General features: G+C 42.1%; 1 protein-coding gene across 1 annotated transcript in view; it reads right to left on the bottom strand.

The window, feature by feature from the left end:
- Positions 1–5,474: 5,474 nt before the first annotated feature.
- npas3 (neuronal PAS domain protein 3) overlaps positions 5,475–27,181 on the bottom strand; it is a 219,253-nt gene continuing 197,546 nt past the window's right edge. Inside the window, exons 7-12 of the mRNA XM_030781851.1 lie at positions 20,268–20,386; positions 16,330–16,523; positions 14,700–14,806; positions 8,462–8,609; positions 7,762–7,877; positions 5,475–6,886 (exon numbers count right to left, since the gene is read on the bottom strand). Coding sequence (XP_030637711.1) covers positions 5,475–6,886; positions 7,762–7,877; positions 8,462–8,609; positions 14,700–14,806; positions 16,330–16,523; positions 20,268–20,386 — 2,096 coding nt within the window. The remainder of the gene's footprint in view (positions 6,887–7,761; positions 7,878–8,461; positions 8,610–14,699; positions 14,807–16,329; positions 16,524–20,267; positions 20,387–27,181) is intronic.

Below are 27,181 nucleotides of genomic sequence, written 5' to 3'. Positions count from 1 at the left end.
TTTAAAAGACTTCAGAACATTTGAAGTCTGTGTGGGAGAGGCGGTCGGTCTGTCTCATATATTCGCAGGGGCGATGTTCCACCTGTGGGAGACCTAATGAGTTTGGGCTTGTGGTGTATAAACACACACACTCTGATTTCCAATAAGGACAGTCGGGGGAGACGGACAGCTCTGGGTCATTAGGGGCGCTACAGGTTCTCAACTGCCCCCCCCCCCCCCCCCCCCCCCCCACCTTTCCTCTCTCTCTCTCTCTCACCCTCAATCTCTCTCTCTCTCTTTCTCCTGTGATCTATCATTCATGGCCTTCATTTAAAATTGCGTAAAATATTTAAAGTTGGTTGGATTTCTTCAGCGGTCTACGGCTGTGACCTCTCCTCACCGCCTCAAGTCAGAGGAGAGGATGGAAGAGCAGCAGAGAGAGAGCTTGATGAGAGAGAGAGAGAGAGAGGGAGAGAGAGAGAGAGAGAGAGAGAGAGAGAGAGAGAGAGAGAGGACAGAAGGACAGAAAAAAAGAAAAAAATGACACTTATATAGCTTTGAACAAAGACACTGTTGTTGAAAGATATGGGTAAGCCTTGTGCGTGAACTATCCCAGTGGGCTCCCATTTCACTGAATCAGTCAGTCAGTACACACACAATAGTCTAAACACTTTTCATATTCTCATGTCTCATAGCTCTAATACCTGCGCATTCAGATATCAATCCCAGAAGGATGCTGTGAGTACCATGTAGTTAATATAGTGTTTGCATCAAATTATTACGATGAGCACAATTAAAACTGTTTACCTACTATCTATTTATGTATCGACTATGCATTTATCAACATAAAAGCTACACACACACATGCACGCATGCACACACTCACACACACACACACACACGCATGCATACAGATGCCCCCCCCCCTCCTAAAATACCCTTCCACTACACCCACCCACCCACCCACACACACACACACACACACACACACACACACACACACACACTGACACCTAATATAAAACAGCGGGTCCATTTTCTGTAAGAATCTACGACAAATCAGTATTAAAAGGAAGCATTTTTCCCCTTTTATTCAGCTTTGCCTTGGGAGTTACAGTGTAGTCAGTCTGGAAGAGGACATTGATAAAGACACGGTGGGTTACCCGGCAACGGAGATGTTCAGAAAGATACTGAGAGGTACGATAAAGCGTCTGATATAATACCCGTGAGGTCCTGCTCAACTAAGAGAAACAAAAGAAAAAGTAACAAATAAAAAACAAAACAAAAAAAAAACACACACACACTCGTCCAATCTACTAACATTGTGCCTGATATAGAGACCGAGAATCTGATGCTCGTGCGACTGCGCTCTTCACACACAGCTGAACAAAGCCAGGAACGCTAGAACTAGCCCTCCGCTAAACTAGAGTGAAGGAGAGGGAGTGATGTCACAAGGGAAGCAGTCAAAAGAATGGGAAGGTTCATAGGAAACCAATGGAAAATTAAAACTCACAATGTAGCTGTGCGTTCCATGAGAAGCAGCTTAGAACCCTTCCTCTCCTTCCCACCTCTTCAGTTACTATGCTCCTGGCTTTGAGTAAGCCATGAATGCAGAGCAAACCCTTTGAAAGTGAGAAAAAGATGTACCCCCAAAAAAAACCGGCCTACTCCTGCCAGGAACGAGCGACCAGCTAAAAGGGGTAATACAAAAAAAAAAATCTTTACACTGCTCGTTGATATATATAAAAAAAAAACACAACTGGAAAATAACCAAAGGAAGAACAGAAACAACGAGTAAAAGAATGAAAACGTTGGCAAGTCGTTGGAGCGTGTGACATTCATTGGGATGGTTGAATGTAAAAAAAAAAAAGAAAAAAAGAAAAAAAAAATAAGATGCCAAATAGTAACCAATTCAAGAGAAGTTTATTATGAATATGGCACCTGTAAGATGGTAAAAAACCGTAAAACCGTTACAGAAAGACAAGCATGTGTGTGACATGTTTTTTTGTTTTTCCTAAAGTGATGAAAACCTACAAAAGTATAAAATAACCCTGTTGTAAAATGAAGTATGTACATTTCTGAATTGCAGCATTATTCATGATAAAATGAAGAAGAAGAAGAAAAAAAAACAAGAACAAAAGATGTTTCTCAAAAAAAAAAACAACCCCAAAACAAAAAACCAAAACCAAAAACCCAGGCACTCAAAGTTAGCTTCAGTTAGTCATGTTTTTTTTTCTTTTTGTTTTGAAAACAAAAAAATAAAAATGTACCATAGTTTTTTTTTCTCTTTTTTTAATATTTTAATTTGTTTTGTATTTAGAATTATATAACACTGTTAACATTGATACTAAGAGAATCCCCTTTCTCCTGTATTCATCTACTTGGCACCAAGTTTCCTCATAAAAGAATCTGTATAACTGTACAAGAAATAGTTAAAAACACAGACACAGTCTTCACATGAAATGAAGTGATTTTTTTTTCATATTGTAATTTTTAAACACTATTTATCTTACAGCAGCTGAGATTAGTTTAGAAGATTAAATCACCAGCAATCATTTTGACACAACACAGAAAAAACATTGAAAAAACAGCTCATCCCGCTGTTTAGTTTGTAACATATGGGTGTATTTCCTGGTATTTCCAGTACCACAGTGTCTGATCCGGAGCTGCGCCCCCCGACGCCGCCGCCCCCCCCCCTCCTCGAAAACAAACAAATAAACAAACAAACAAACAAACAAAGTCTTCGCTATGTAAAAAAAGGCTAAAATCTAGAATCCCATCGATCGTAAGTTGATGACGCCAAGTTCTCCTGCAACCCTTTCGAACAGCAAGCCCCGTTTTTTTTTTTTTCATTTTTTAAAAACATTTATTTATTTATTACTATTTTTTTTTTTTTTTTTTTGTAATTCATGACCTGGGTTTGTAACAACACATCTTCACAGAAACCACAAACACTAGTTTCCTGATGCTGGGGGGAGCGGCCTGATTCAGTTTAGAAAAAAAAAACAAAGGCTCCCCCCTCCCGTCGCTGGACAGACTAAAAAACACTAAACGTTGACAGAGCTGCTGGACTAAACAGAATCAAAGAAATCAAACAGTCAACTTATTAAACATGCATTTCCAAAACACCTATAAAAATAGATTTATAGTGCGAAATATTTTTATTTATTTTTTTTTCCTTTTCATCTCTTTAGAAATCTTTAAAATTGTTTATTGTCCTGAAATACTACCGTGATTTTTTTCCCTTTTTTTTTTTTTTTTTTTTTTTTTGTCCTGTGAGTTGCAGGGTCCTTGAAGTCAACAGGTTCGGTGGAAACCAATGAAATACACCCAATGCACACGAGAAGCACAAGGGACTCTGGGAATGTTTCACAACTGAGGCTTGTATGGTTCCAGTCTAGTCGTTAAGGTCTAAATGCTACTTAATTTCTCGTCATAATTCTCACAAGTGTAAATGCAAGCTGGAAACTGTGTTCCCAGAATTCCTCTGTGGCAAAAAAATGGCTCCATAAACCTTTGAGCTAGTTAATTAAGAGTCTTTTTTTCTCTGAGAGAGAGACAGAGAGAGAGAGAGAGAGAGACAGAGAGAGGGATAAAGAGAGAGACAAACAGAGAGAGGGAGAGATAGAGAGAGAGAGGTCTGTAGACTACACAACAGCAAAGCAACAGCAGAAACAGAAAGAAATACAGACAAAAGGAAGCAGCAAAAGGTGACTCTACACTGGAAGGTCACCACACAAAATCCACTAACCTCCACTTGTTCACTAAGACTGCAGAGGATATGGACAGGGGTACAAATGTTTCCCCTTGTCCAAACCCGGACTAGCACAGAGAGGACAAAGGACGAAACAGCTACATCAGCTCGGTATATACTGCATATAGTAACACACACTCAAATTGCTATGGAGACTGACAGTAAGTGACACTTACACATTGTACACGTATACGGTTATCACGCTTGGTAATAGATGATATTTCAATGGACGGCTGCCAAAAGATGAAGTGACAGTTTTCTTCCATTTTATTACTATTTTTTTTTTTTTTTGATCATCAATAAAACGACAAATAATCACAGTGTTTTAACACCGAACTGTGACATTAAGTTTTTGGCAACAGTGGAAAAAAAAAAATAGTTTTAAGAATGTGATTTTTCAAAACACATTTCTGATTGAAAATGCATGTCCTTATTACAATCTCCTTTGATATGTGACTTAAGAGAATCCATCGATGAGTGACGTTTGGGGAGGGGAAAAAAAAAAGAATAAAAAGAGAATAGGCATGTTTGGAGGGGGGGGGGGAGAGAGGGAACTCAGAAAATTAAAAAATGAAAAAAAAAAAAAAGATTCTGACAGAAGCCCATTTAAGTTGAACATTCATTTTGTTTTTTTCAAGTTCATGATGCAAGATTAGCCTCAGTTACACTGAGAGAAACACACAAAAAGTGATTCACTTAAAAATAAGAAAAAACCTGCTTCAAATTCTATCCACACTCAATCAGATTGAGCTACTGGATACTTGTCAAAGGGGAAAAGGGGAGAAACGCAGAAACGCAGAGACAAAAAAAACAAACAAAAATCTTCGTTAGAGGCCTCGATGTTCTTTATGCTGTCATTAATCTTGCACTCTAGAACATTCCCTACATTAGCTGGCTGAATGAGGGTTAATGGTAGCACCATGAGTCTGGAAAAAGGAGATGGAACTAGAGATGTCTTACACTGACCTGTTCCAAAATCCTGGAAATATATATATATATCTATATATATATAGATACATATATATGAAAAACATTCTAGAACATTCTATTCACAGGTCGATATCCGGTGGGAATTGCTTTTAAAATGCATGATTTGCAAGTTAAAACTGAGCTATATTTAAAAAACAAAACAACCCAAAAAACAAAATTGTAAAATATTAATTCCCTCTCTAAGAAAGAACTTTTAAACCCCTTTCGGCTATGTCAAACAGGGTAACATCCTTTTCGTCTATGCTGACCTTGATCTCATCAAGATACGCAAGAAATAATAAAAGTTACGCGACCATTTCCTTTTCAGTTACCTTTAAATATCCAAAGCATCCTTAGAAGGATGCAACGTAATAAACTCCAATAAAAGTACGCTTTCTATCACCGCAGAGAAAACATAAGCTACAGTTATATGAGTTCTCTGTGGCTCCAACTCTTTACAAAACAGTCCAGCTTTTTTTTTTTTTTTTTTTGTTCTTTTTTTTTCGAGAAAATGTCATCGACCAGGAAAAGGAAAGAAGTGGTAGAGAGACAAGAGAGAGAAGGAAAAAGAAGAAGGTCAAAGAACGAGTTTGAAGGAGAAATAGAACAATTAAAAAGACATGGAGAACCATTCATTTCAATTATACAAGCTCAATTGCTCGAATTCAAAGTGCTAGAATACTCATGTATTTTTTTTTTTTCCCACTTGAAACACAGTCTTCAAAAGAGTCTTAGACAGTTGAACACAGTAATATGGTCTTGATGTTTTGCTTCAATCTTCTTTGCGCTCCAGAGCTTGCGTGGAGTGAATCCCGTTGCTGTACACGGGGAATGGAAGAGTGGAAAAAAGCCCCTCCGCCGTGGTGAACACGTTAGCCGCCGGCATCTGGGTGAGGCTGGCACCGCTAACGGTGCCCCCGAACGGCCCGGACATGTTGAGCCGATGGACGTGGTGGTACAGCATCTCCATGGGCGTCTTGGGGTCGATGCTGAAGCCGGAACTGTTGACGTCCACAAAGTTCATGGAGTGGGCGTTGGGCAGGAGGTTACCCTGCATGGCCAGGGTGACGTCCGCCGGGGCGTAGCGGATGGTGCCAGTGGTGTAGACCCGTGGGGTGGCAGTGCTGGTGGCGGCGAGGGTGCCCGTTACCCGGTGGACCAGCGGAAGCACAACATTCCCTGCCTGCAGCCGCTGCAGCGCCTCCAGATCACCGGTATAGAGCAGGGAGCTGGACGTGGTGGGGGTACCCTGCTGTTTGTCTCGCGGGGAGGCCGACAGGGGCGGAGAGAGGGGGTCTGAGGCGGAGGAGGAAGAAGAGGAAGGTGGGGGAGCCAAGCTAGTGGCGCTAGAGGCGGAGGTAGGGACGCTGCCACCAGCGAAGTTGGGTTTTCGGTTCCCTCCACCCTCTGTGCCGGGAGGGGTGAGGACAGAGTCTGGGATGGCCACCTGCAGACCTCCAGCCTGAGGGGAGGGGAAGGCGTCGTGGGCGGGCGGGGGTTTCGTCATGCTGTAGGGGGACTCGTTTCTGGAGATCTCCCGGTTGGGTGGAAAGTTCCAGATGCTGCTGTCGTTGTCGAAGTTGATGGGCTCCGACATTTCGGTTTTGATCTTAAGCACGGAGGCACTGGCAGGGGAGGGTGGAGGGAGGAGCGGGGGCTCCTCAGCCAAAGTGGGGTCCATGGCTCCTGGGCTGGGGGTGGCGGAGGAGAGCCGCAGACGCCTCCTGCTCCCGTCCCATTTCTGCTTTTTCCTCCTCTTTTTGCGTTTCTGGTGCTTGCTGGGAGTTGGCCCGCCCAGCTCCCCTCCGCTCAGCTCACAGTCTTTCATGCCGCTTTCCTCCTCCTCCTCCTCCTCTTCCTCCTCCTCGTCTTCGTCCGAGGATAAAGAGGAAGGCGAATCCTGAAGCTCCACCCCTTCCCCGTCGCCATAGCGCTCCACCTTAATGTGCAGGCCGCCCAGTCGGCCGAGGCGCCCCTCTTTACTGTCGCCCTCGCAGTCCGACGGCTCCAGGCTGTCCTCGCTGTCCTGGCTCTCTGCGTTGCTGGAGCTGTCTCCCTCCTCCTGCCGCCTCATCTCCTGCTGCGAGGGAGGACCGGGCTGCTTCTTGGTGTCAGACTCCGGATCCTCGCTGTTCTCCGACGACTGGTTCCCTTTGCCGTCCGACTTGGAATTTTCATTGTCTTCTGGGAGAAAAAGGGGGTTTAGAATTGACATGTGTACACTGACCCAGAGAAATCGACAAAATGAAGCACTATGTTACAAATCTGTCTAGATATCCTCTCTGTTCAATACTGAATTCCAAATCACACATCTTTCTAAACATGTACAAATGCGATATCGTCTTTCTTTTCCAGCATACATCCAGACTGTTCATAATGGCCCTTAATTACAATAAACCAGTATCAAAAGGACATCAGAAGGACATTTATCAGGGTAGGACTAAAATTTTAAATGGTGAAATGACATACTAGAATTCCCTTAAAGGACGAGAACATTTTAAACCTCCTGTTGAACTGTTTGGCTCTTTTTTTCCTTTTTTTCATCAGGCACATACTGAACAGAACGGCTGGTGTGTAGCTAAGTTAGGCCCTGAGGGTACCCATGGGTGTGCCAGTCTCTGGTCTGGCATGCTGAGAGAGAGAAAGGGGCATCAATCTGGCCCCTACACAGCTGGCAGAGCCTGTAACCTTTGTGATGCCGTCTGGCTGTGGGCTGCGTGTACAGGGGATGCCAACGGGCATTAAAGCTGGCGCTTTCCCCAGTTCTTCACCTGACATCATCTCCACCCTGCCCTGAAAAGACTCCTCACGCTCAGGTGCAACCATGCCAGAGACCGATCATATGCACTCAGAACCGTGACTTTATCTGCGAAACGTCTCAGATCTCACGGGCATTCATTTTGGGAGAAAATGTATTAAATGCCGCTCGTGAACAGTACGTTACTGCACAGTTATCTTGAAGATATTTACTTATCCAGATAAGTATTGTTTGAAGTCTGTCGTTAAAGTTATGGCAGAGGTCAGTACCGAAACAACACAGAGGGGGGTTTATACTGTACCGGAGTTTTCCTTGGAGTCAGACTCGGAATCCGACGTCTCGGAGGATTCGGACGCTTTCTCCGGCAGGTTCGGGAGCTGCGCTATGTCCATGGGCGTGTCTTTGTACTCCGGATTGCTGCCAAGAAAACAAGAGCATAGAGAGAGGAGCGAGTCATTCACACTGCCAATAGAAAATCATTTACTGCCTGTCGCTGCCAGGAATGCCAAATCACCCGGCACCCGCCATTCCTCAAAGGCTCCCATTGATCTTTGGTTCCCCAAAGTGGCGGCTTCTCTAATGGTCTCTGAAGAAGAAGTAAGAAAAAAAGGAAACAACAAAAAAAAAAAAAACCCACCCCCAAACTCCCATGGAGGGCAAGGAAATTAAGCACAAGTTTTGCGGGGGATCAATCTATTTAGCCACTGCTGTTTCTCAGAGGAAACGGGAAAAAACACTAGCAATCAAAGCTGAGAAATCCACTGCTCCTGCTAACAGAGTCTGCCAGAAAGGAAAGATTAACTCATTATTAAAGTGTGGCGAATTGTGTTTAGAGCATTACTGAGGAACCCAGCATAACTTCTACATAGGTGCATATTCTTCTACTGAACCTCACCAGACCAATTACAATATTCACTTCAAATACACCATAATAGCATACTGTAAACATACAGTCGTCAAGGATGGTATATATAAATTGACACCAAACGTTTTGAACTCACCTAAGCACATAGTTAACCCAGATAATGTTTTTCTCATTGGCATTCTTGGCGTTGATGGCAATGGTGGCACTGGACTGGATCCAGATGTAGCCGCCATTTTTCTGAATCCAGCGATAGTACTTAGTCACACACTGACCCTTATTCATTACTGCAGAGACAGAGACAGAGAAATGGAGAATTAGGTGACAAATAACACTGTTTTGAAACCGTAGTGCAAATAAGAAAAAGTTTCAGACTTTGTAAAAACATAGTGACTGAACATCACTCAATTACAGAGCATAATTGTGCTAATCCCGTTGGCACATTAGTGGTAATGCTTCATTTTAAGCTATGTGTGTAGTTTGTTATTGGATATCTAGTGCTGTGGTTAATCATTTCAGAGTGTCTGTTTATTTCACTGCTGAATTTGCAGTTTTATTTACTTTTTTTTTTTTTTTTTAAGTTTTTCAATTTAATTTTCTTAATGTTTTAGTTAAGTTGTTGCAAATAGCCCCACACCCCCACCACTCTTCATGACTCAAATCTCATCCGTAGTTCCCACTTGATTCACAAATGAGCAGTCACTTCATTTAAAACAGCAATACACAGCAGCATTTCACAGACGGTCTAATCTCATCTCCTCCTACGTGTGAAATTTAGACACAAAAACATCTGAACAAAGCTTTCCTCAATGCACTGCTCATATTTAACCAGCAGAGGGAGCTGTGACTATACGCAGACTCCCTCATTTGCCTGTCCTTGTCTAAAGTTGTTCATGTGAAGACACGGCAGCGGTTGCAATAAATTTGGCTAAATTAACCGCTAAATGGTTATCTCAACCAATATGTATTTGCATTAATCATCGTTCTCTAAAAGAGAAACAGTCAGAACCAGAGCAAGGTAGTATATTTATATTCTTTGCTTAATTACAGCTACAAATCGCCCTTTCCATAAAAAAGAATTCCTAGAGGAAAATGATTTATATAAAAAGAAGTTCTGTAATTAAAACTATTACGAACTAATAGCATTGTTTAAGGAGTCGTCCCAAGGGCTATAATAATTGACTTTAGCTCAATGACTGCTTTCTTTACCAATAAATATTACACTAACGACTAAGAGTTGAAAATTGGGATGAAATAAGTTTGTTTTTTTTTTCTGACTCATTCACTATGGCCAATTGGCATACCCTTGCTCTAACCTTCATTGTTTAAAGCGGAATCCCACAGCGTACGGAATACTGAAAGCCTACCGACAAATTCCAATCACATAGCTCAATGGGTACCGCATATTCTACTCCTCCAGGTCTCTCTATTTCCACAGCGTAAAGTTAAACTTAAAAAGTTTAGCACAGATGTTTAAGGAGTCTTTGAAGAATGACGAAGTTTGTACAACTAACGTAAGTGTTGCGTTAATAGCAAAAAGAAAAAAAGGTGGATATCTGAGAAACACCTGAATTTGCTTCGACAATAATAGAGGAAAGCGTTAGAGGTATGCGAGACATACAGTCAAGGTTGGCTGTGCTAGCAAAGTGCGCACATGGAATCACAGAACAATCCTATGAATCTACAAGGGCATTTTTTGAAAGAACAATTTACTGAAGACAAGCATAGCCTACTCTAAAGCATCAATAGGCTACCGTAGTTTATATTTCTCACAAGCTAATAAAATCTGTCAGACTAGCAGGCCTCATTCTTCTCTGTGAACACAGATCCGTATCACTGGTTCTTTTAAAAAAAATCCCCTCTTTGTCTAAACAGCCCAGACTTTCCTTCTCCTGAATGTAAACCAGTCATTCTCATCTCCTCCGCATTAGCATCAATATGCCCCACCTCTGGCTTTCACCAGACACCGCGCCCGTGCAGGTGGAGCTAATTTTTTAACCCCTTTCTCTTACAGTGCCATTAAATCAATCAGGACCTGCTCCTGCTATTGATTTAGTGTTAATGAACCTCTGCCCCACCCTTCCCCCTTTTTAAAAATCCTGTCTTTCTTTTTCTTTTTTTTTTTTTTTTCGAGAGCCAGAGTCGTCCGAGCCTTTTTGCAGGCTTTAAAAGGAATACGGGCTCTTTAATCTGTGACTCTGCCTCGTGGCCCACGGGCGTTGCCTGCAGGACCGCTTCCCTCTCCGTGCGCTATACCCCTGTCCTTCACTATACCGTTTAATCACTTGGACCTCTTCCATAATAGCGGCTACCTTTCAGATACCCTTTACCCAAAGTGGCCTGCGCATGTGACTCTCCGGAAGGGGTGGGGTAACTCCGTCATATTAAACTAAGTAATTTACACCCGTGAAATTGCTTTATGGAAAAGTCCTTGCAGTCCATCGGGGTATTATCATAAAGACAACCCTTTTATGAATGAGAGAGAGAGAGAGAGAGAGGAATGGTGAAAGAAAAGGTTCCAGCTGCTGTGTTGCATCCTCAGAACTGAAAAACAGGGTGTACGGCTGAACGGGGGACCGATGTTGTAGTAACAGAGCCAGGGGTTAACATGTTTTGAGTATACCAGAGCAGAGTCATCTGTCAATCAAAAACGGCAGCTGGCATGGGCGTGGACTGATCTGTCCTGTTGCAGGAGGAGACTACTCTCTCTTCCTGTGACTGGACAGATGACAAGTTGTGTTGTTTTGTTTAAAAAAAAAAAAACAAAAAACCTTAGCCATCCAGAAATTTTACTTAAATGAAATGCAACACAAAATATTGCTGTAGTCACACAGCAGTTAGAGAGTCACTGCACAGTCACCAGGAGCGCTAAAACAACTTAAATGCAACAATGGGAAAACAGCAGACAATATTCAATTTAGTATGGAGATACGAAATTTCAGTGCCAAACATTTGAAATATATTTTCGTTAACCACTTTGTACACGAGTACTGGGAATCGTACAGCAACCCACAGGATATTAAACATTGTGCATATTTGCTTTACATTTCAAATTAAACAAATACTGTCTGAGCGATAAAATCTGCAATCACACATTTGTCTCTGATGGATGAGTCACCTGAAACAGGTGTATTTTCTCCAACAGTGGAGTCAGTCTGTCTGTAAGCACAATAAACAGCGAAGGGAGTTTTTCATTAAAGTCGGTTTGAACCACTCTTCAGAGACTGACTCTTGTAGTATGCCTTGAGGCGGTGAGTTCTGGTCTCTTGGGGCCTGCCTGTGCGTTTGAGAGCCATCTTTTCTTTTCTCCCTCCCTCTCAGAGAAACAGCCCTACTGAGAAAGGCCTCGCAGCCAGTTTTACACTGCTATAGCCTGATTCACTGCCCTGTCACACTGTGCCTTCTGTTAATGCACACACACACACACACACACACATACACACACACGCACACACACAGACGCGCGCGCATACACACACACACACAGACACACACACACACACACGCATACACACACACGCACACACACAGACGCGCGCGCATACACACAGACACACACACACACACACAGAGCTTTGACTGTTACTGGGCGTGACACGGATGCGGTCACCTCTGAAACATTGCTCTTCAGGAGATAGAATACATCTGTTAACATTAAAAGCCTTTTAGGAGCAGAGCTACTGGTGAATGAATCTTTTTCCATTTAACATAACCTCATAATTGCATTTTACCTCAACATTCTACACAGATATGCTAATCTGGGCTCTCTCAATTATGAAAAAATAAAAGAACTGACAGCAAGCGTTAGGGTTAAGGTCAAAATAAATATTTTCAGCTCAAGTCAGAACAGGAAAAGAAATCATAATTCAAGAGTGTATTGAAATGTAATTGACCTCAACTACTCAATTATAATGACACACATCCAATACGTATAACCTAAGCAGTCAGAGCCTCTCTATACATGGATCAGTATGCTGTTGTACACTCATTTGATTAAACACTCTATAGATTACTCACTGTAAAGGATTTTATAACCGCACAGAAAGTGTCTACATTTCTCTGTCAGACACAGTCTGTACAGCTGTCCATCAGGAATGAGTGTACAGGTAAACCTTGTGTGTTGGAAGAAAGGACAGAGTAAAGTTATGTCCTCTTTGTCTCATCGCAGTAACTGATCTGCGAGCCACTGATGACACGTTCATTCTGTCCAATCAGAACCCTGATCTGACTGAACCTCAGCCAAAGGTCCAAAGTCCTGCAGTCCTCCCTCCTGCTGAGTTGCCTAGCTGTTTCCTATAATCAATGTAAAAACAAAACAAAAGCAAAAACAAAAAACAAAAACAAAATGATACAAAAGATGCCAAAAGGAGTGTACTTTTTATTAAGCCAATGTTGCGTGAGGCCAAAAAGGTATTGACAACGCTTTTTGTCCAGTAGCAAAGCGCCAAATATTTGATAGAGGTTTAGTGACAGTTTTCTTGAACTTGACAAGACAGATCTACTGCACATCTACTGCACACACCTCCACAGAGGCATGAAGTTGAGTCCTGTTTGGAAAATTGCACAGACAAAGCTTTGATAAAGACTAGTATACCACCATGTGTCAGACCAAGTGTGTCACAGTGGATAGCCATCTAAGCTTAGTCACACTACTGTTACTCGCATCTAAGAAAAAAAACCAAACAAACAATTTTAATTTATTTTCACAGGAGGGAGAGTAATAGTCATGGAATAATCACAATCCAAGGGAATTCTGGAAGGCATCCAAGTTTTCCTCCCTTTTTGGGACATTGATGGGAGGAGACTAATATGCCTTCTCTTCATGCGTCTTTTCACGACAATGAAGTTTTTACGACATCCACAGTGTACCCAGATTAAATTTTATACTGCAACTGTTCCACTAATTGCCTTCCTGGTACAGCTACACGGCTCTTTCTGGGTGTGCTGAGATTTGTGTTGATTAGAGCGCATTGGTAGTGTGCAGTTGATGGTTATACAGCCAGGGGTAGCTGAAGCTTCACAAGGTTGGGTACTTTCTTTTTCACCCTCTCTCTCTCTCTCTCTCTCTCTCTCTTTCTCTCGGTCTCCCCCTCTATCCTCTCTCTTTCTCTCTTCCTCTTTCCCTCTCTTTCCCCCCTCTCCCTCTCTATTGCTCCTGTCTCTCTCACTCTCTCTCTCTTTCTCTACCTCTCTCTCTTATCAATACAATCCAGGGTTTTGCTCCTTGCTCCTCTCCCTCTGCTGGGTTTCAAATCAAGGCCTAATGGACCCAGTGTGGGGGCTTTTTAAGGCAGGGGGACAGTGCAATGCAGAGGTAATTGCGCTCTAATTCAGTTCAACTCCCAATATCTAATCAGACAGCTCCAAATTCCCCCCGGCAGCCTCAAGGACACTCGTCCTCCTCCGCAAACACCTAATAAAGTGGCGGATTTATCCTTCCCTGCCTCTGCCTATTTCTACTTAAATAATGGCAACCTGCCTGACTGCAGCGTAACACGTGTTTACTGTACGGGACGCAACGCTGCTCCTGGTGACACTCTCAGTCTCTTTGGCATCGTCGCGCTAAGAGATTGTTTGCAAGAGAGGAGGGGGGGGGGGTACTCTGCCAAAACACACTTAACAGATGATTTAGGGTATTCAAAAAGCATAAACGTTACTCCAGACGGTCAGCGTGTGGTCCACCCCCCCCCCCCCCCACACCCCCCGCTCCTCTCAGCCCCGTAAGGCCCCCCCCCTCCCACCACCACCACCACCAAGAACGATGAAAGAGGAGCTCTCCAAAGGTCGAGACACCTTCAAAGAGCCTCTCCTGCCAGGCGCTTGCACAGATAAACACTGGCACAATCTTTAAAAAAAAAAAAGAAGAGGTGATCAAAACACAAGGCCGAACGCTCGAAAAAGGGCGACTTAACACGCGGTAAGTGCGGTGAAGCGTTCTCCGATCAGGACGGCGGTGTCAGATTTGACTGAAGTTTCCTCTCTTTCCTTTTTTTTTTTTTTTCTTCCTTCAGCATCATTCTGCTCGGTGGTAAGCAATCCAGAATGATTTGTTTCAAAGCCATAATTTTTCATGGCCGGCGACTGTCCTAAAGAAAGCTCTTGTTCACACCTCTTTATGAAGAGGCTCGTTCGCGCGGCTAATCTGTCACATTGCTACACCATTACCCTGAAGTGGAACATGTTCTTATACTTTCAAGGTTCTTCCGCTCAAGGTGTCTTTGAGAAAACGAGACTGGCGTTCTTATGTTCAAATTTTGTCCAAAAAAAAAACCCCAAAGCCAAAAGAGAGCACCTCGTTGTCTAACACCATCTGTTATGTACTAATCTGAAAAGGTGTAGCGATTGAGGTGTAGACATTTTGTGTGAAAAATACTCACAGTCCAAATGGCTCTGTCGAATCCCCTCCACGTCCTCAGCGTGAATGAACTGATAACATCTTTTCCCCACTATGTCCACAGGTGTTAGGTCCATGTAGTCACTAATTCTGAGGAGAAATTTCACACAGGTTTAAACAATCATTAAATACAGAAATGAATCATTTTTTGAATGGATGGTGTTTGTAACGCTGCAAGACCAGCGCACTGGATTCTTGGTTCTGATTTTGGAGAATTCTGGTTAACGGCAAGCTATCGTTAAATTAAATACCAAAGGCTGTCAATCAAAGTTTATATTTTTAACCATTATTTGGCCCACCAAAGAATTCTTTTTGCAGTCCTCCCTGCCCCCCCCCGCCTCCCAACGCAAGTATTCTTTTGATGTTTTCAGGTCCAAAAGAGAGTTGATTTAATCACAAAGCTAAAGTCGAGATCACTCGCCCGTTTGGTTTTCAAAGAGAAACTCTACAGTTACTCTGCCAAAAGAAACTGGCTTGATATCATATTCTCATAAATAAGACAGGTGTATGGGAATTGTAAAAACTTTCAAAAAGACATTCGGGCAATTTCAGTCCCAGAGATATAAATAAATCTTAAAAAAAAAAAAAACATCCAATAAGTCATTTCCTTTTGAGAAGTACCAAATCAAGATGTTTTCATTTAGACATGAGAGGAGCCAATTTGCAAGTACAAATAAAGTCTATAGATGATTTTCAAATGAAAGAAGAAATAAGACACGTTCCACCGGGTCAGAGGATCTGGGAGGCACTTAACGTGGGGAAACTTGTTTAGCGATGCACAAGCACCAGCTGAGACAAACCGTCTAAATAACTGCTTAAATTTTTGTGTGAACAAATTAGTTCGCTTTTGTCTAACAATGAGCGGCTTAGGTCGCTTCCAGGGCCAATTAATCCTCTGTTCGTTCATGCCATCCTTGCCCGGAGGGGGTAGGGAATGTTCCACCTGCCGCACCTGTAGACGTTTGCTCCAATCCTAATTCAACACAGTTGACTGCTACTCTCTTGTTGATCAGAGGGTTGATTAGATGGATCAGGTGTGTTTGATTGAGACTGCAGCAAAAGCAGGCGTACCCTGCATCTCCGGGGTGGGGTGTGTGTGTGTGTGTGTGTGTGTGTGTGTGTGTGTGTGTGTGTGTGTCGGGGGTGGGGAGGGGGGGGGGAGAGTAGAAGAGATCTCCAATCCCTGTCCATGCCAATAAATCTCATAAGCTTCACGTACAAAACCTCAGATAAAACGGTTGTGCCACAACATGGATGGTGCTGTAATTTTTTAAAAAATATCTGCTTGGTCGCAAGTGTTGGCTGACTTATGGCAGATAATTCATGTTATTTAAATTAAAAAAAAAAAAACAGCCCACCAAAATATTCAAAATTAAGAACAACGTCACCATGAATTGAACATTTGAGAGAAATTAAATATTTAAGAGAGAAAGAAAACAAACAACCATTCAAATCATAACAGTTTATCTGACTATCCATGCAGTGTCAAGTGACTGCTTTCACACTCAAGTTTAACATTTACAGCCGTTTATAGAGAGAGCCATTCAAATGTCTTCACTAAAGCACGCTGTGCAAAGGTAAGCGCTTTGACTGGCTGGTTAAGGGCCTCTTACCTATTCTCACAGTAGACGATGTTGAGGTCCATATTGACCCGTGTGACAAACATCTGGCAGTCGATTCGGACCTCGTTAATGGTGGGAGGAGGAAGGGCGTGTGCCACCACTACCATGCCCATGATTTGATTGGGCACCGAGCGACTGTGTGTCAGTGCCATCCGAATCCGAAGTCTGCCCGTGATGTGAATCACCTACAGGAGACGGGGTTAGGGACAGAGACAGACATAGAGGGGGTAGAGTGTGGAGAAAAACTTTTGTTAAATGTTGATCATTTGAATCAAACATAGTCACCATATTACATTGTGCTGTTTTGTAATCATTGTATTATTAACAGTGAAACCATGATTTTAATTGCTGAGTTGGTTATTATACCGGTGCAAGAAAAAAACAAAACAAAAGCCAAACAAAAAAACAAAACCAAAAACAAAACAAAACAAAAAAAAAACGAGACATCAAATATCAAGTCCACAAACATCTGTTTTTTTTTTCTGACTGAAAAATAAAAAAAATAGTGAAACATACCTATAAAAAAACTGAGAAACAAGCTAATGTATTTTATTGTTCTCTGTTAATAACAAAAACAGTATAAAACAAAACAAAACAAAACAAAAAAACAGGGTGGAAAAAAAAAACACGACGAAGCTAATTACTGACACATTTTTGACTTTAAAGTTTTCGCAGAGGCTTTAAAGTCTTTTGCAGTTCCATTTTGCCCAGAGGAGGACCGGACGAGATGGGCACACTGTATGTTTTAGATCCATCCATTTTAATCACCCTGAGAAAGCCAGAGGGAATTGTTTTGTAGTTTTTAGAGTTTTGACACAGGCCTTTCATTGTTTCACCTCAGAGATTGCTGAAATGCCATTAGCATCATTCAGATGGACAGACTTTGCCCCTACAGTCGCCACGGTGACTCACAGCTGAGGCTTTGGGGGTTCTTTGATGCTGTCTCCTCCCCCGTTGGGGATGTGCCAGTCCAAAACTGTGGGACTGACACATTAACAGAAAAAAAAAAAAATAAAAGAGAGTTTTGAGAGAGTTTCCTGGATTTGGGAGTTCCTGGGAATTGGATATACACTGTCAGAATCCAAAGTTGTTTTTGATAAACTGTTATGAAATCCAGTTGCATATATATATAATTTTTTACATGAAAGGGATTTTGTTGTGACATATTCAGTGAAAAAAACAAATAAACAAACAAAAAATGAGTATACATTTGAATTTGTATTTTAACAGCAGGAGCAAAATTTAAAGTGACTCCTGTGTCCTGTGTGTTTCCTAAATATATAAAAAATTTCTAGAAAGTAAAATAGCCGAAATTCAAAGGTGCTTCAATATTCACAAAGTGACACAGTTTGAGGTTTTGAGCTCCACATTAGGACGGGAATAACGTCCCAAACGGCATCTTAAGAACAGAATTCATCAGGTAATCGAACTGGTCAGCATGGATTCTCAACAACATGTTTTTCATATGAGAAACAGAGACACAGAGAAAGAGAGAAAGAGAAAGAGAGAGAGAGCGAGAGAGAGAGAGTGAGAGAGAGAAACAGGAGTCAGATGGTGAGGTATAAACAACGATAACGTTTGACCAGTTTGTTGCCAAGCTTCAATAAGACATCACAGCTCATGTCTCAGTGCCAGGCAGAGAGAGAGAGAGAGATGCCTAATTACCATCTAACATATAAGCCACACTCCAGTCAGGGTAACCACAGCTACACTCTAGAGAACGTCAACACGAAACAGCCCATGCAAAATACACACCACGACGCTCTCCCCAACGCATAGAAAGGAGCTCTCCCTTAAATAAATAAACATTAAAATGTATTAAAAACATACAAAATGGAAATGATCTCTTCAGAAGCAGCCACCTCCCCCCCCCCCACCCACCCCACCCCCTCCCCCCTCCAAAAGCTAGGGGGCATCAAAAAGTTAGTCTGAAAAAATACAACTTCTGAAAGTAATTGCCACAAAGAAGAGGGCCTCAGTTGTGAATTGCTGCAGGAGAGCTCTTGGCAAGAACATCACAAGCTCTGGCAAAAAACATTAAAATATGCTCAAGCAGCTAAATGCAAACTGACACGCTGAGGGTTCACAACAGCAGCGGGCAGAAGCAGAGCCACAGCATATCTCAATTTAATACCAGCCAACGTAACAAAGGGATCAATTTTTATAATTCATGGCTCGGCATACAATGCTTTCTCTCTCTCTTTCGCCCTCTCTCTCTGTCTCTCTCTGTCTGTCTGTCTCTCTCTCGCTCTCTCTCTCTCTTTCTCTCTCCGTCTCTCCTCAGCGCCCCCCCCCCCCCACACACCCCATCCTACCCTAGCCCCTGCCCCCTGCTCGTGAATATAGAAGAGGTATACATAAGAAATAAGATTCAGTTGTTCGGCAGGATTCTCAGGAGTGCTTTTGAAATGTGATACAGCACAAATAATGATGGAGAACCTTTACATGAGTGTATTAAATGAGATGGGGTCTGAAACGTGTTAGAAAGAAAAGGCTCGGCTTAAGCTAGAGAGGAATTCACTTTGATTTGACCTCTAGAGTAGAGAGAAAGAGAGAGAGAGAGAGAGAGGGAAGGAAAGAGAGAGAAAGAGAGAGAGAGAGAGAGAGATTGAGTTTGAGGGAAAGAGACACACGCGAGCTGCCACACTACGTGTCAATAAGTCGGAGCCTTTTTGCCCGGCGCCTTTCGGCCCAACGTGCCAGCGCCACATGCAAAATTGATCCTGCTGCATTATGTAATAACGGAAGTTGTTGACTTAATTTAAAGTAAATGTAAAAAAAAGGGGGATCTTGTCTGGCTGGTAATGTATGCACGGACGCAGGCTGTGAATATGAATGCATGGCAGTGACATTATTTCCCCCACTTCGTGGCTGTTTGCATCAAATATACATCCAGGTACGAGAAACAGACAAACTCTGTTAAGGTTTGGAAGACGGATGTTTCTCCCTGTGTCTCTAACACTGACATTTTACCAAGATTTAGCGATCAGAATCCACCAATGTATCCATCAACATCTTACCTGTGAGCTACCAGTGTATCAGAGTTAGCGATGATGCAAAATACATTTTCATTGGACATTTGAATACTGTAAAATATGCCACGTGGCAATGTAAAGAGGTTATTTGAAGAGTCTGATTGGTTACAGCGGGGTCTTCCTTTGCTTTTCTGGTGGGTTTGAAATGCCTCTGTGACAATAGGTGCTTATATAAAGTTCAATTACTTAGCCCATTGACTGCAGTGCTCAGCAACCAGTCGAGGTGAATATAAAGGCTCTGACTGAAGAGCTGCCTATGCTCTCAAAATCTCACCAATGCACCCATTCTATTCCACTTTTTTGGAGCAAACTGTTCAGATCAATGGTCTGGTTAAATTTTAGTTAAGTGTTGTCATCGCAAATGACAGTGCTTGATGATTGATATACAATGTATATAATGGTAAAAGTCCTGTTTTCAGTGATGCTAAACCAACATTTGTATATTACAGAAATGTACCTTAAAATTAGAAAACCAAATGATACAGAGAGTTTGAACTTCTCAGATCGGTTTCGGTTTATCTCGTTGGCATATCTTACATTGAAACAGAGCGTTACTGGTTGTGTTTTATTGTATTTAAGACACTTTAGGTGACACAAAGAGAGGGCACTGAATCATATAACTGCGTTTTTTTTTCTCGGGCTTTGAGCTCCCAAAATGTGAATCTAAAGAGTGAGGGATGAGACATGACAACCTTGAACACGTGTCAAATCAAATGAACCACATCAGCTGTCAGTGAGATGGTGATGAAACATTAAGCAAAACAGCAAGCTACACATTGGATCACACCACACTGCACTTTATACCCCATGGCGCGTCGATAGTGAGATCCCTGGTAGACCCAAATGAAAAAAAACACAAGACTGAAACTAGTGAGCTCCAGGGAGTTTTCTCACCTTATAGCCGGAGGATTTGATGTGAACGCCTCTCTTGGTCAATGTGGACTTCATGCGGATGAAAAAGGAGCGCTCCAGAGAATTGTCCGGTGCCAACAGGCTAGGACTACTGGACTCCACTGTGGAGAGAGAGAGAGAGAGAGAGAGAGAGAGAGTGAGAGTGAGAGAAATCCAATTACTTTGCATTACCTGTCCAATACATTTGTGTGCAGAAAGCCCGTGAGAGGAGGAGATATTAAAAATCCCAAGCTAGCAAGATGGTTTGTAATAACTTCTCATTGAGTTTCTATCAACTTCAGGTAACTGTCTAATGGAAACGCACAAGTCGATGGGAAAAAAAAAAAAACCCCACAATGCCAATAAAAGTTTGACCATGTTTTAATTATGTTCTCTATAATAACCACAACCTTTGCTTGGTATAACATCATAATTGGTTTTTAACTGCTCGTAGTTGAGTCCAGGAGCAGTTCGAATCATTCTTTACAGGAGCAGTTAGACACCTATAAATTGGAGTAAATCAGTATAAATCAGGCATGTATCTCAAAATAAGACCTGTCAGTGTTGCTTCAAGAAAACGTATAACATCAACAGTTGAGCTATCAGTGAAGTAGCAAATAGATATTATCTCCCACTGCCAACATTGTAGTTAAAACAATAATAATTTCCTCTGCCAAGATCCCCACGTACAGGCTTACATGACACCGCAATAAAAGCCTGGTTCTATCTGCTTAGAGGTAGAGCACTGGGTTTTACGCTAATGACAACCAATTGAGCTATGTGAAGACACCAACATGACACAGGTGAAATTGCTCATTTGTCTAAGCAGCGGCTGATCAGAGCATGATTAAACGAACATGCTTAACAGCCCTAGCATTAAAGGCATTACAAAGACATATGTTACACTGAGACTGGTAAACCCTGCCTCCCCCAGAGACATATGATAGACTGAGACTAGTAAACCCCGCCTACCCCAGAGACATATGATAGACTGAGACTGGTAAACCCCGCCTCCCCCTGAGACATATGATAGACTGAGACTAGTAAACCCCGCCTACCCCAGAGACATATGATAGACTGAGACTGGTAAACCCCGCCTCCCCCTGAGACATATGCTACACTGAGACTAGTAAACCCCGCCTACCCCAGAGACATATGATAGACTGAGACTAGTAAACCCCGCCTCCCCCAGAGACATATGATAGACTGAGACTAGTAAACCCCGCCTACCCCAGAGACATATGATAGACTGAGACTGGTAAACCCCGCCTACCCCAGAGACATATGATAGATTGAGACTAGTAAACCCCGCCTACCCCAGAGACATATGATAGACTGAGACTGGTAAACCCCGCCTACCCCAGAGACATATGATAGACTGAGACTGGTAAACCCCGCCTACCCCACAGCCCAAACTCTGCATTCTTAGAAGTGAGTAAGCAAAGAGGGAGCGTAGGAATGTTTCCAGGAGACAGACAACATCACTGGCAGGTGAAGAGAAAGAGAGAGAGAGAGAGAGAGAGAAAGAGAGAGAGAAAGAGAGGAGGGGACAGAGAGAGAGAGAGAGAGTGAGAGTGAGCGAGAGCGAGAAAGGGAGAGACAGTGAAAGTGATGCGTGGACAAGACTAGGAGATTAAACTGAAATGGGATTACCAACAGGACACTTGGAAAATCCAGTTTTCTACTACTCTGCATATAACAAGGCAACAGTGACTTTCACTTAGAATGGAAGACAATATGATCAAGCGAAGGTGGCCTGTGGGTAGAGATTGGGGGGGGGGTGCTGGGGGGGGGGGGTGGGGTTGGGGGTGCCAGGGGAGGCGGGGGGGGGGGGGGGGGTCTTGAGAGAGTTGGGGGCACCTCTCCTGCCATTTTCTTTCCTGAAGCCTTGCTTTTTTTTTTTTCTAAGGACATGAATTAAATGTCATTTAAAATCTAACTAGTCCTTTATCACTCTGGGGAAAAGCAGAGCCATGTTATATTTAGTCATTTGATTTCTGGTGATTAAATATGAATTACTATGAAATTTTTCTCATCATCTAACAGTGCCGAATATGCCAACAGCTTTTTAATACACTATATAAGCACAAACTTCAGCTCCAAGAGTTTAATTCGCCTCTCTAATCCAATCACATCAACCTTATTTCTCTTATCAGAGATTCCCATTTTGAATTAAATGAGCTCATTAGTTTTAATCAAAGGCAGAGAGATCAAAACTTAGACTTAAATACTTCAGATCAGAACTGTCAGTCAAGCGTAGAGTTCTATTTTACTAAAACACAAGATCAGAGAGCCTTAGAACTCAGCGTTTTCATCAAACTCCAGGCAGGCTTGAAGACACGGCATTTTTTTTCTCTTTCTTTTTTCTTTCTCTCTCCCCCCCCCCCCCCGCTCTTTTGCACGCGCCACGTTGCTCAAGAACGGCCAGGGTCATTCTACGCGTGACCCGAATGACCTCTGAGCGACGGCAGTGATGAGAACGTAAATTACAGACACAGATCTTTAAATCCACACTCATTCTCCGCAGTCTCTATTCAAATCGAATATCGCAACATATCTCAGAGATACGACTGATTACGCCAATCACCATCATATTGAGAGAGAGCAAAAATAGCCAGACCTTTGCAGACTTCAGACCAGCTTTCCCAACACAGAGACTAGAAGAACAATGCGAGAGGAGACTTAACGCAATAGTAAAAAAAAAAAACCCCAGGAAGACAGAAGTGTAAAGGGAAAAAAAAAAGCCTACTCATTATTCTTGGGTAATGACAGCCTTCAGTCCGACGCTGAGAAAACTATTACATGACCATATCAATGTCTCACATCTGTTCGGTGAAAAAAAAACCCCATCAATATGTGTAAATAACAGGCTTATTAAGGTACATATTAATGTTTCAAATGTCTTGTGATTGCCTGAATACCATATACAGGCATTAATGTCAAATTGGTCATTTTCTAAACAAGCAAGGTGAGCATTCACAGGGACTGAAGAAAGAGATTTAAAAAAAAGCACACTGACGTGCAGACAACCATATGTAACGTACAAAAAGTACATCGGACAATTTCACAAGAACTCAAGTCTCTCATTCACTGTCTTTTTAAGGACAGAGTAACTTTCCTCTAAGCTAAACGGAGCTTGAGAAGAGAAGGATGGTACACCTGAAGTGATAAAAGTGAAGGGAACTTAGTGGTTCACTGACATCCTCATTAAAGGTCCTGTCTCTGGGGTTAGGGGTATATGCTGTTTGCTTTTTTACATCACAGGATCCAGATCAAATTAAAGAAGAGCCTTAACTCCACAGAGTGCTGGTTTAAGAACCCGTGGATTAACACCAAACCCCTGTATCCTTCCTTCCTTCTGAAACAGGTGAAAAAGGAAAAAAAAAAAAAAAAGTTACACGGTACTGCGTTTTATTCCCTGTCCTGCGTAAAAAAAAAAAAAAAAAAAGTGCACGCTTTTGACGGAACGGTCTAATCATTCGATACACTTTTTTTTTAACAAACAAAATATCTGACTCCTATTTCTGTTGTCAGGAATATTAAATTCATACATCAAAACAGGACGATGTGGAAGACAAAAAAAACTAAAAATTGCGGGTCCTATAAAAGGACCAGCAGACAACATGCTGCAAATATGAGGGAGCTGACGCTATCAAGAGCATTAATCAGTCAACATCATCATCCCATCCGAAGGTCTATCTCAGATCAAATGTGTAGAGACACAGTAAACTCTAAGATTTCGTCTTCATAGCAAAATGACAATATCTGAAATGACTTTTTAAGAGGAAAAAAATATTTGTGATTATATATATATATATATATGTGTGTGTGTGTGTGTGTGTGTGTGTGTGTGTGTGTGCACGCATAAGAGACAGAAAGAGGAGAAAGAGCACAATTTATGGTTTGATGGCCATTGGAATTAATTTTCTTGATGAAATCTTTTGGAATGAATCCGTCTTGGGGTAAATGATGAGATTTTAAAAGCATTACTTTCTGCGTGCAGTGTGTTGATCATCCATAACTACAGCTGATATATAAGCCTGCTCTCCCTCTCTCTCTCTCTCTAGCTCTCACTCTCTCTTTCTGTCTCTCTCTTTCTGTCTCTCCCTCTCTCACACATCCTTTTGAGTTTCCTTAGAAGCGACCACATGCTCTTTGTGTGACTCACAGACCACCAGGGCGGTTTGCCTATTCCGGCTAACGTACCTAGGTTTATATTTATACAAATATAAGTACCAATTCGCAATGTCAAGTATTTACCGTACAGATAAATCAAGATTAAATGGCCTGCCCTTAGCTCTGTCTCTCCGGTTCCTCTGCCACCAAAGTCTGAAGGGAGAGAGAGAGCTAGCCTTGCTCCACTCTGATGAATGGAGGTGCTGTGCTGTACATTAGTAATGATGTATATGCTCTTGCGCTGAGTGCTAATTGGTCTGTCCTGCTGGTAGGTTCTATACTGGGGGCTATGGAGTGATTTTTCAATACAGGTGGGATAGTTAGTTCCACTGATAGCCTGAAGCGTCCTTTTAGGTGTAAGAAAAAAATGGTACTGTCCTTTGAGTCTTGATGTCTGTTTGAAAGATTCAGCCTGAAAGATATCAATACTGATCCATTTACGTTTTGTTTTGTTTTTCTTTAAAAATCTGAACAAACTACGGTGAAGAAAAGGGACCGTGTGCGGTCTACCTTTCTATTACAGAAAAGCGGTGCATGTAGGACACCTTGGGTATTAACAATGTAACCTGCGTTTGGAAATGTCCAATGGCAACTTTATCCTCATAAGACCCCCAGGGACCCCTCTATACCGCCACTGCAGCTCTCCAAACATACGTGACGGCCCTGTTTCCATGGCAACCGCTTTTGACACCCAGCACGATTTGTGGCGACGGACGTCCACTCGCGCAGTGTCACAACATATGTCCGTTTAGGCAAAAACCGAGAGAAATAAATGAAAACAGAAAGGCTTAAGGAATAAAGTCACGTTTACAATTAGAGTGGAGGAAACAGAGAAACTGGGGTAATGTGGTGTGAAACATGGTTGGGGCTGTTAATGTTCTTGTATTGCTTTGGTACAATAAATTTTGACATTAAAAAAAAAAAAACAATCTTAGAAAAACCCTATTTTCATCTGTATACTCCTTAATTTGGTGAAACGAAAACACCAGATGCTTGGTTGGTATAACCTCAGATGGTTTCTGATGTAAAAGAGTACAAACAAACCTTTTCTCTGATGAACAGAAATCAAACTGCACATTGCAAAACCCTTCTCACTCTTGTCATTAACTGGGGGTAAAAAAGAAGCACTAAATAAACCTTAAATGCCCCTCCTCCACACTGCCCTCTCAGTGACCTTACACCGGCACTTGTCCAATGTGAGACCTTTTAAGTGGCATCAACATTGTGATAGCTTTTCCTCCAACAGGCTGACAGTTTTCCCTCAACTTTCCAGCACTGCCAAACTTTAAACCTGAACGCGACAAGACCAGAGCATTGCTGGTTCTCTGCCTTAAAGCGTTGGTGAATGCTGCAAATCTGACACTGCGTACAACTCTGCTCTCGTATACTGGCAAACATAGGCTTCCTGTTACTGCAAGTAATACCAACGCACACTGACCCTTTCATACAGTCCAGGAACTAAGAGCCAGGCTTGAGATGACTCCTACCAAACAAAACTTCAGCCCCAGTGACCTCTTTACCTGAAGTAAGGAAGATCAGCTGTGTGTGCTGAAAGGGGCCAGTAACCATCCAGGTAAAACACGGTGCAATTTAGAGACCCAGAGGATAGTTCAAAGAGAATTATTCTTTTATAGCCAAATAATAGTATTTTAACACTGATGATATTCATAAACAAAGTCATCAGTGACTGGCTATTAAAGATTGCTTTAATTATTGTCTCATCTAAAAAACGAGGCAATTTCATTTTGGTTAAAAAAAAAACAAAAAAACAAGTACTAAAATAATTTTGGTTGTCAAAGATGTGGAGTGCTCTAATTGAGCTATTTCTCACCAAAATGAACTCACTTAAATTAACACAATTCCCCCAAAACATTAGTCTAACCCAAGTCAGTCAAAATGGATTTAGGGTCATGTTTACCGACGTTAACGATGTCCTTAACATTTCATTTACTTCAGTCGTAATGAGAAAGGTAAAACCACTACTGATTTTGCTTGTGCACTAAATGGTAAAAGCTACCACATTGTTGTGCTGAAAAAACAAACAAAAAACAAAAAAGAAAGAAAAAAAAAAGAAAAGAAAAGAAAAAAGAACCAAAAACAGGTTGAATTTCGATACATGTAATTAACAGATAACAACGCTACGTCCAGTGAGACCCTTGAGCCTCATTATCATATAGCCGAGCGAAACACGAGGAGAGCGAGTGTGAGCTCCGATCCTCCGAGAGATCGGTCATATCTGGGCTTGATATTACCATGACAGCCTGAGGCACCGAAAACTTTGGAAGCTGACAATGTTATTGACATAGACAGTGCCAAGGGCTGTCCCTGCATTTGTCATCTACCATAAAGCCTGGATGTGAACGAAAGGGAGAAAGAAAGAAAAAAAAAAAAAGATGCACATCAATCAAATCCGGGGATCTGACCAATTGGATTCCTTCGCTAAATCCCTCCTCCCTGTTCCTCCACCTCGACTGGTTTAGGATCAGAAGATCGAAAAAAAAAAAAGGTAGATAGACTGTGAAGATAGCACTAGACATCCATCAGTTTTTGACAGAACATCCTGAAATATGGAATAGTTTGTCCCAAAGTGTCCATAGAGATTACAGGACACTATCCTGTCTAGAGGTGGCTATCAAACCCTTTATGGAAGCATTCTCCTCTAAGGTTGAGGAAGTGGTCAGATCGTCCTCTGGCCCTTGCACTTCACCCTTCCTTCCCCTAGGGGGCAGTGGTGGGCTAGC

Source organism: Chanos chanos, chromosome 1 (genome assembly GCF_902362185.1).
Source record: "Chanos chanos chromosome 1, fChaCha1.1, whole genome shotgun sequence".
NCBI classification, from domain to species: domain Eukaryota; kingdom Metazoa; phylum Chordata; class Actinopteri; order Gonorynchiformes; family Chanidae; genus Chanos; species Chanos chanos.
This window is presented reverse-complemented; position numbering and strand designations above follow the sequence as displayed.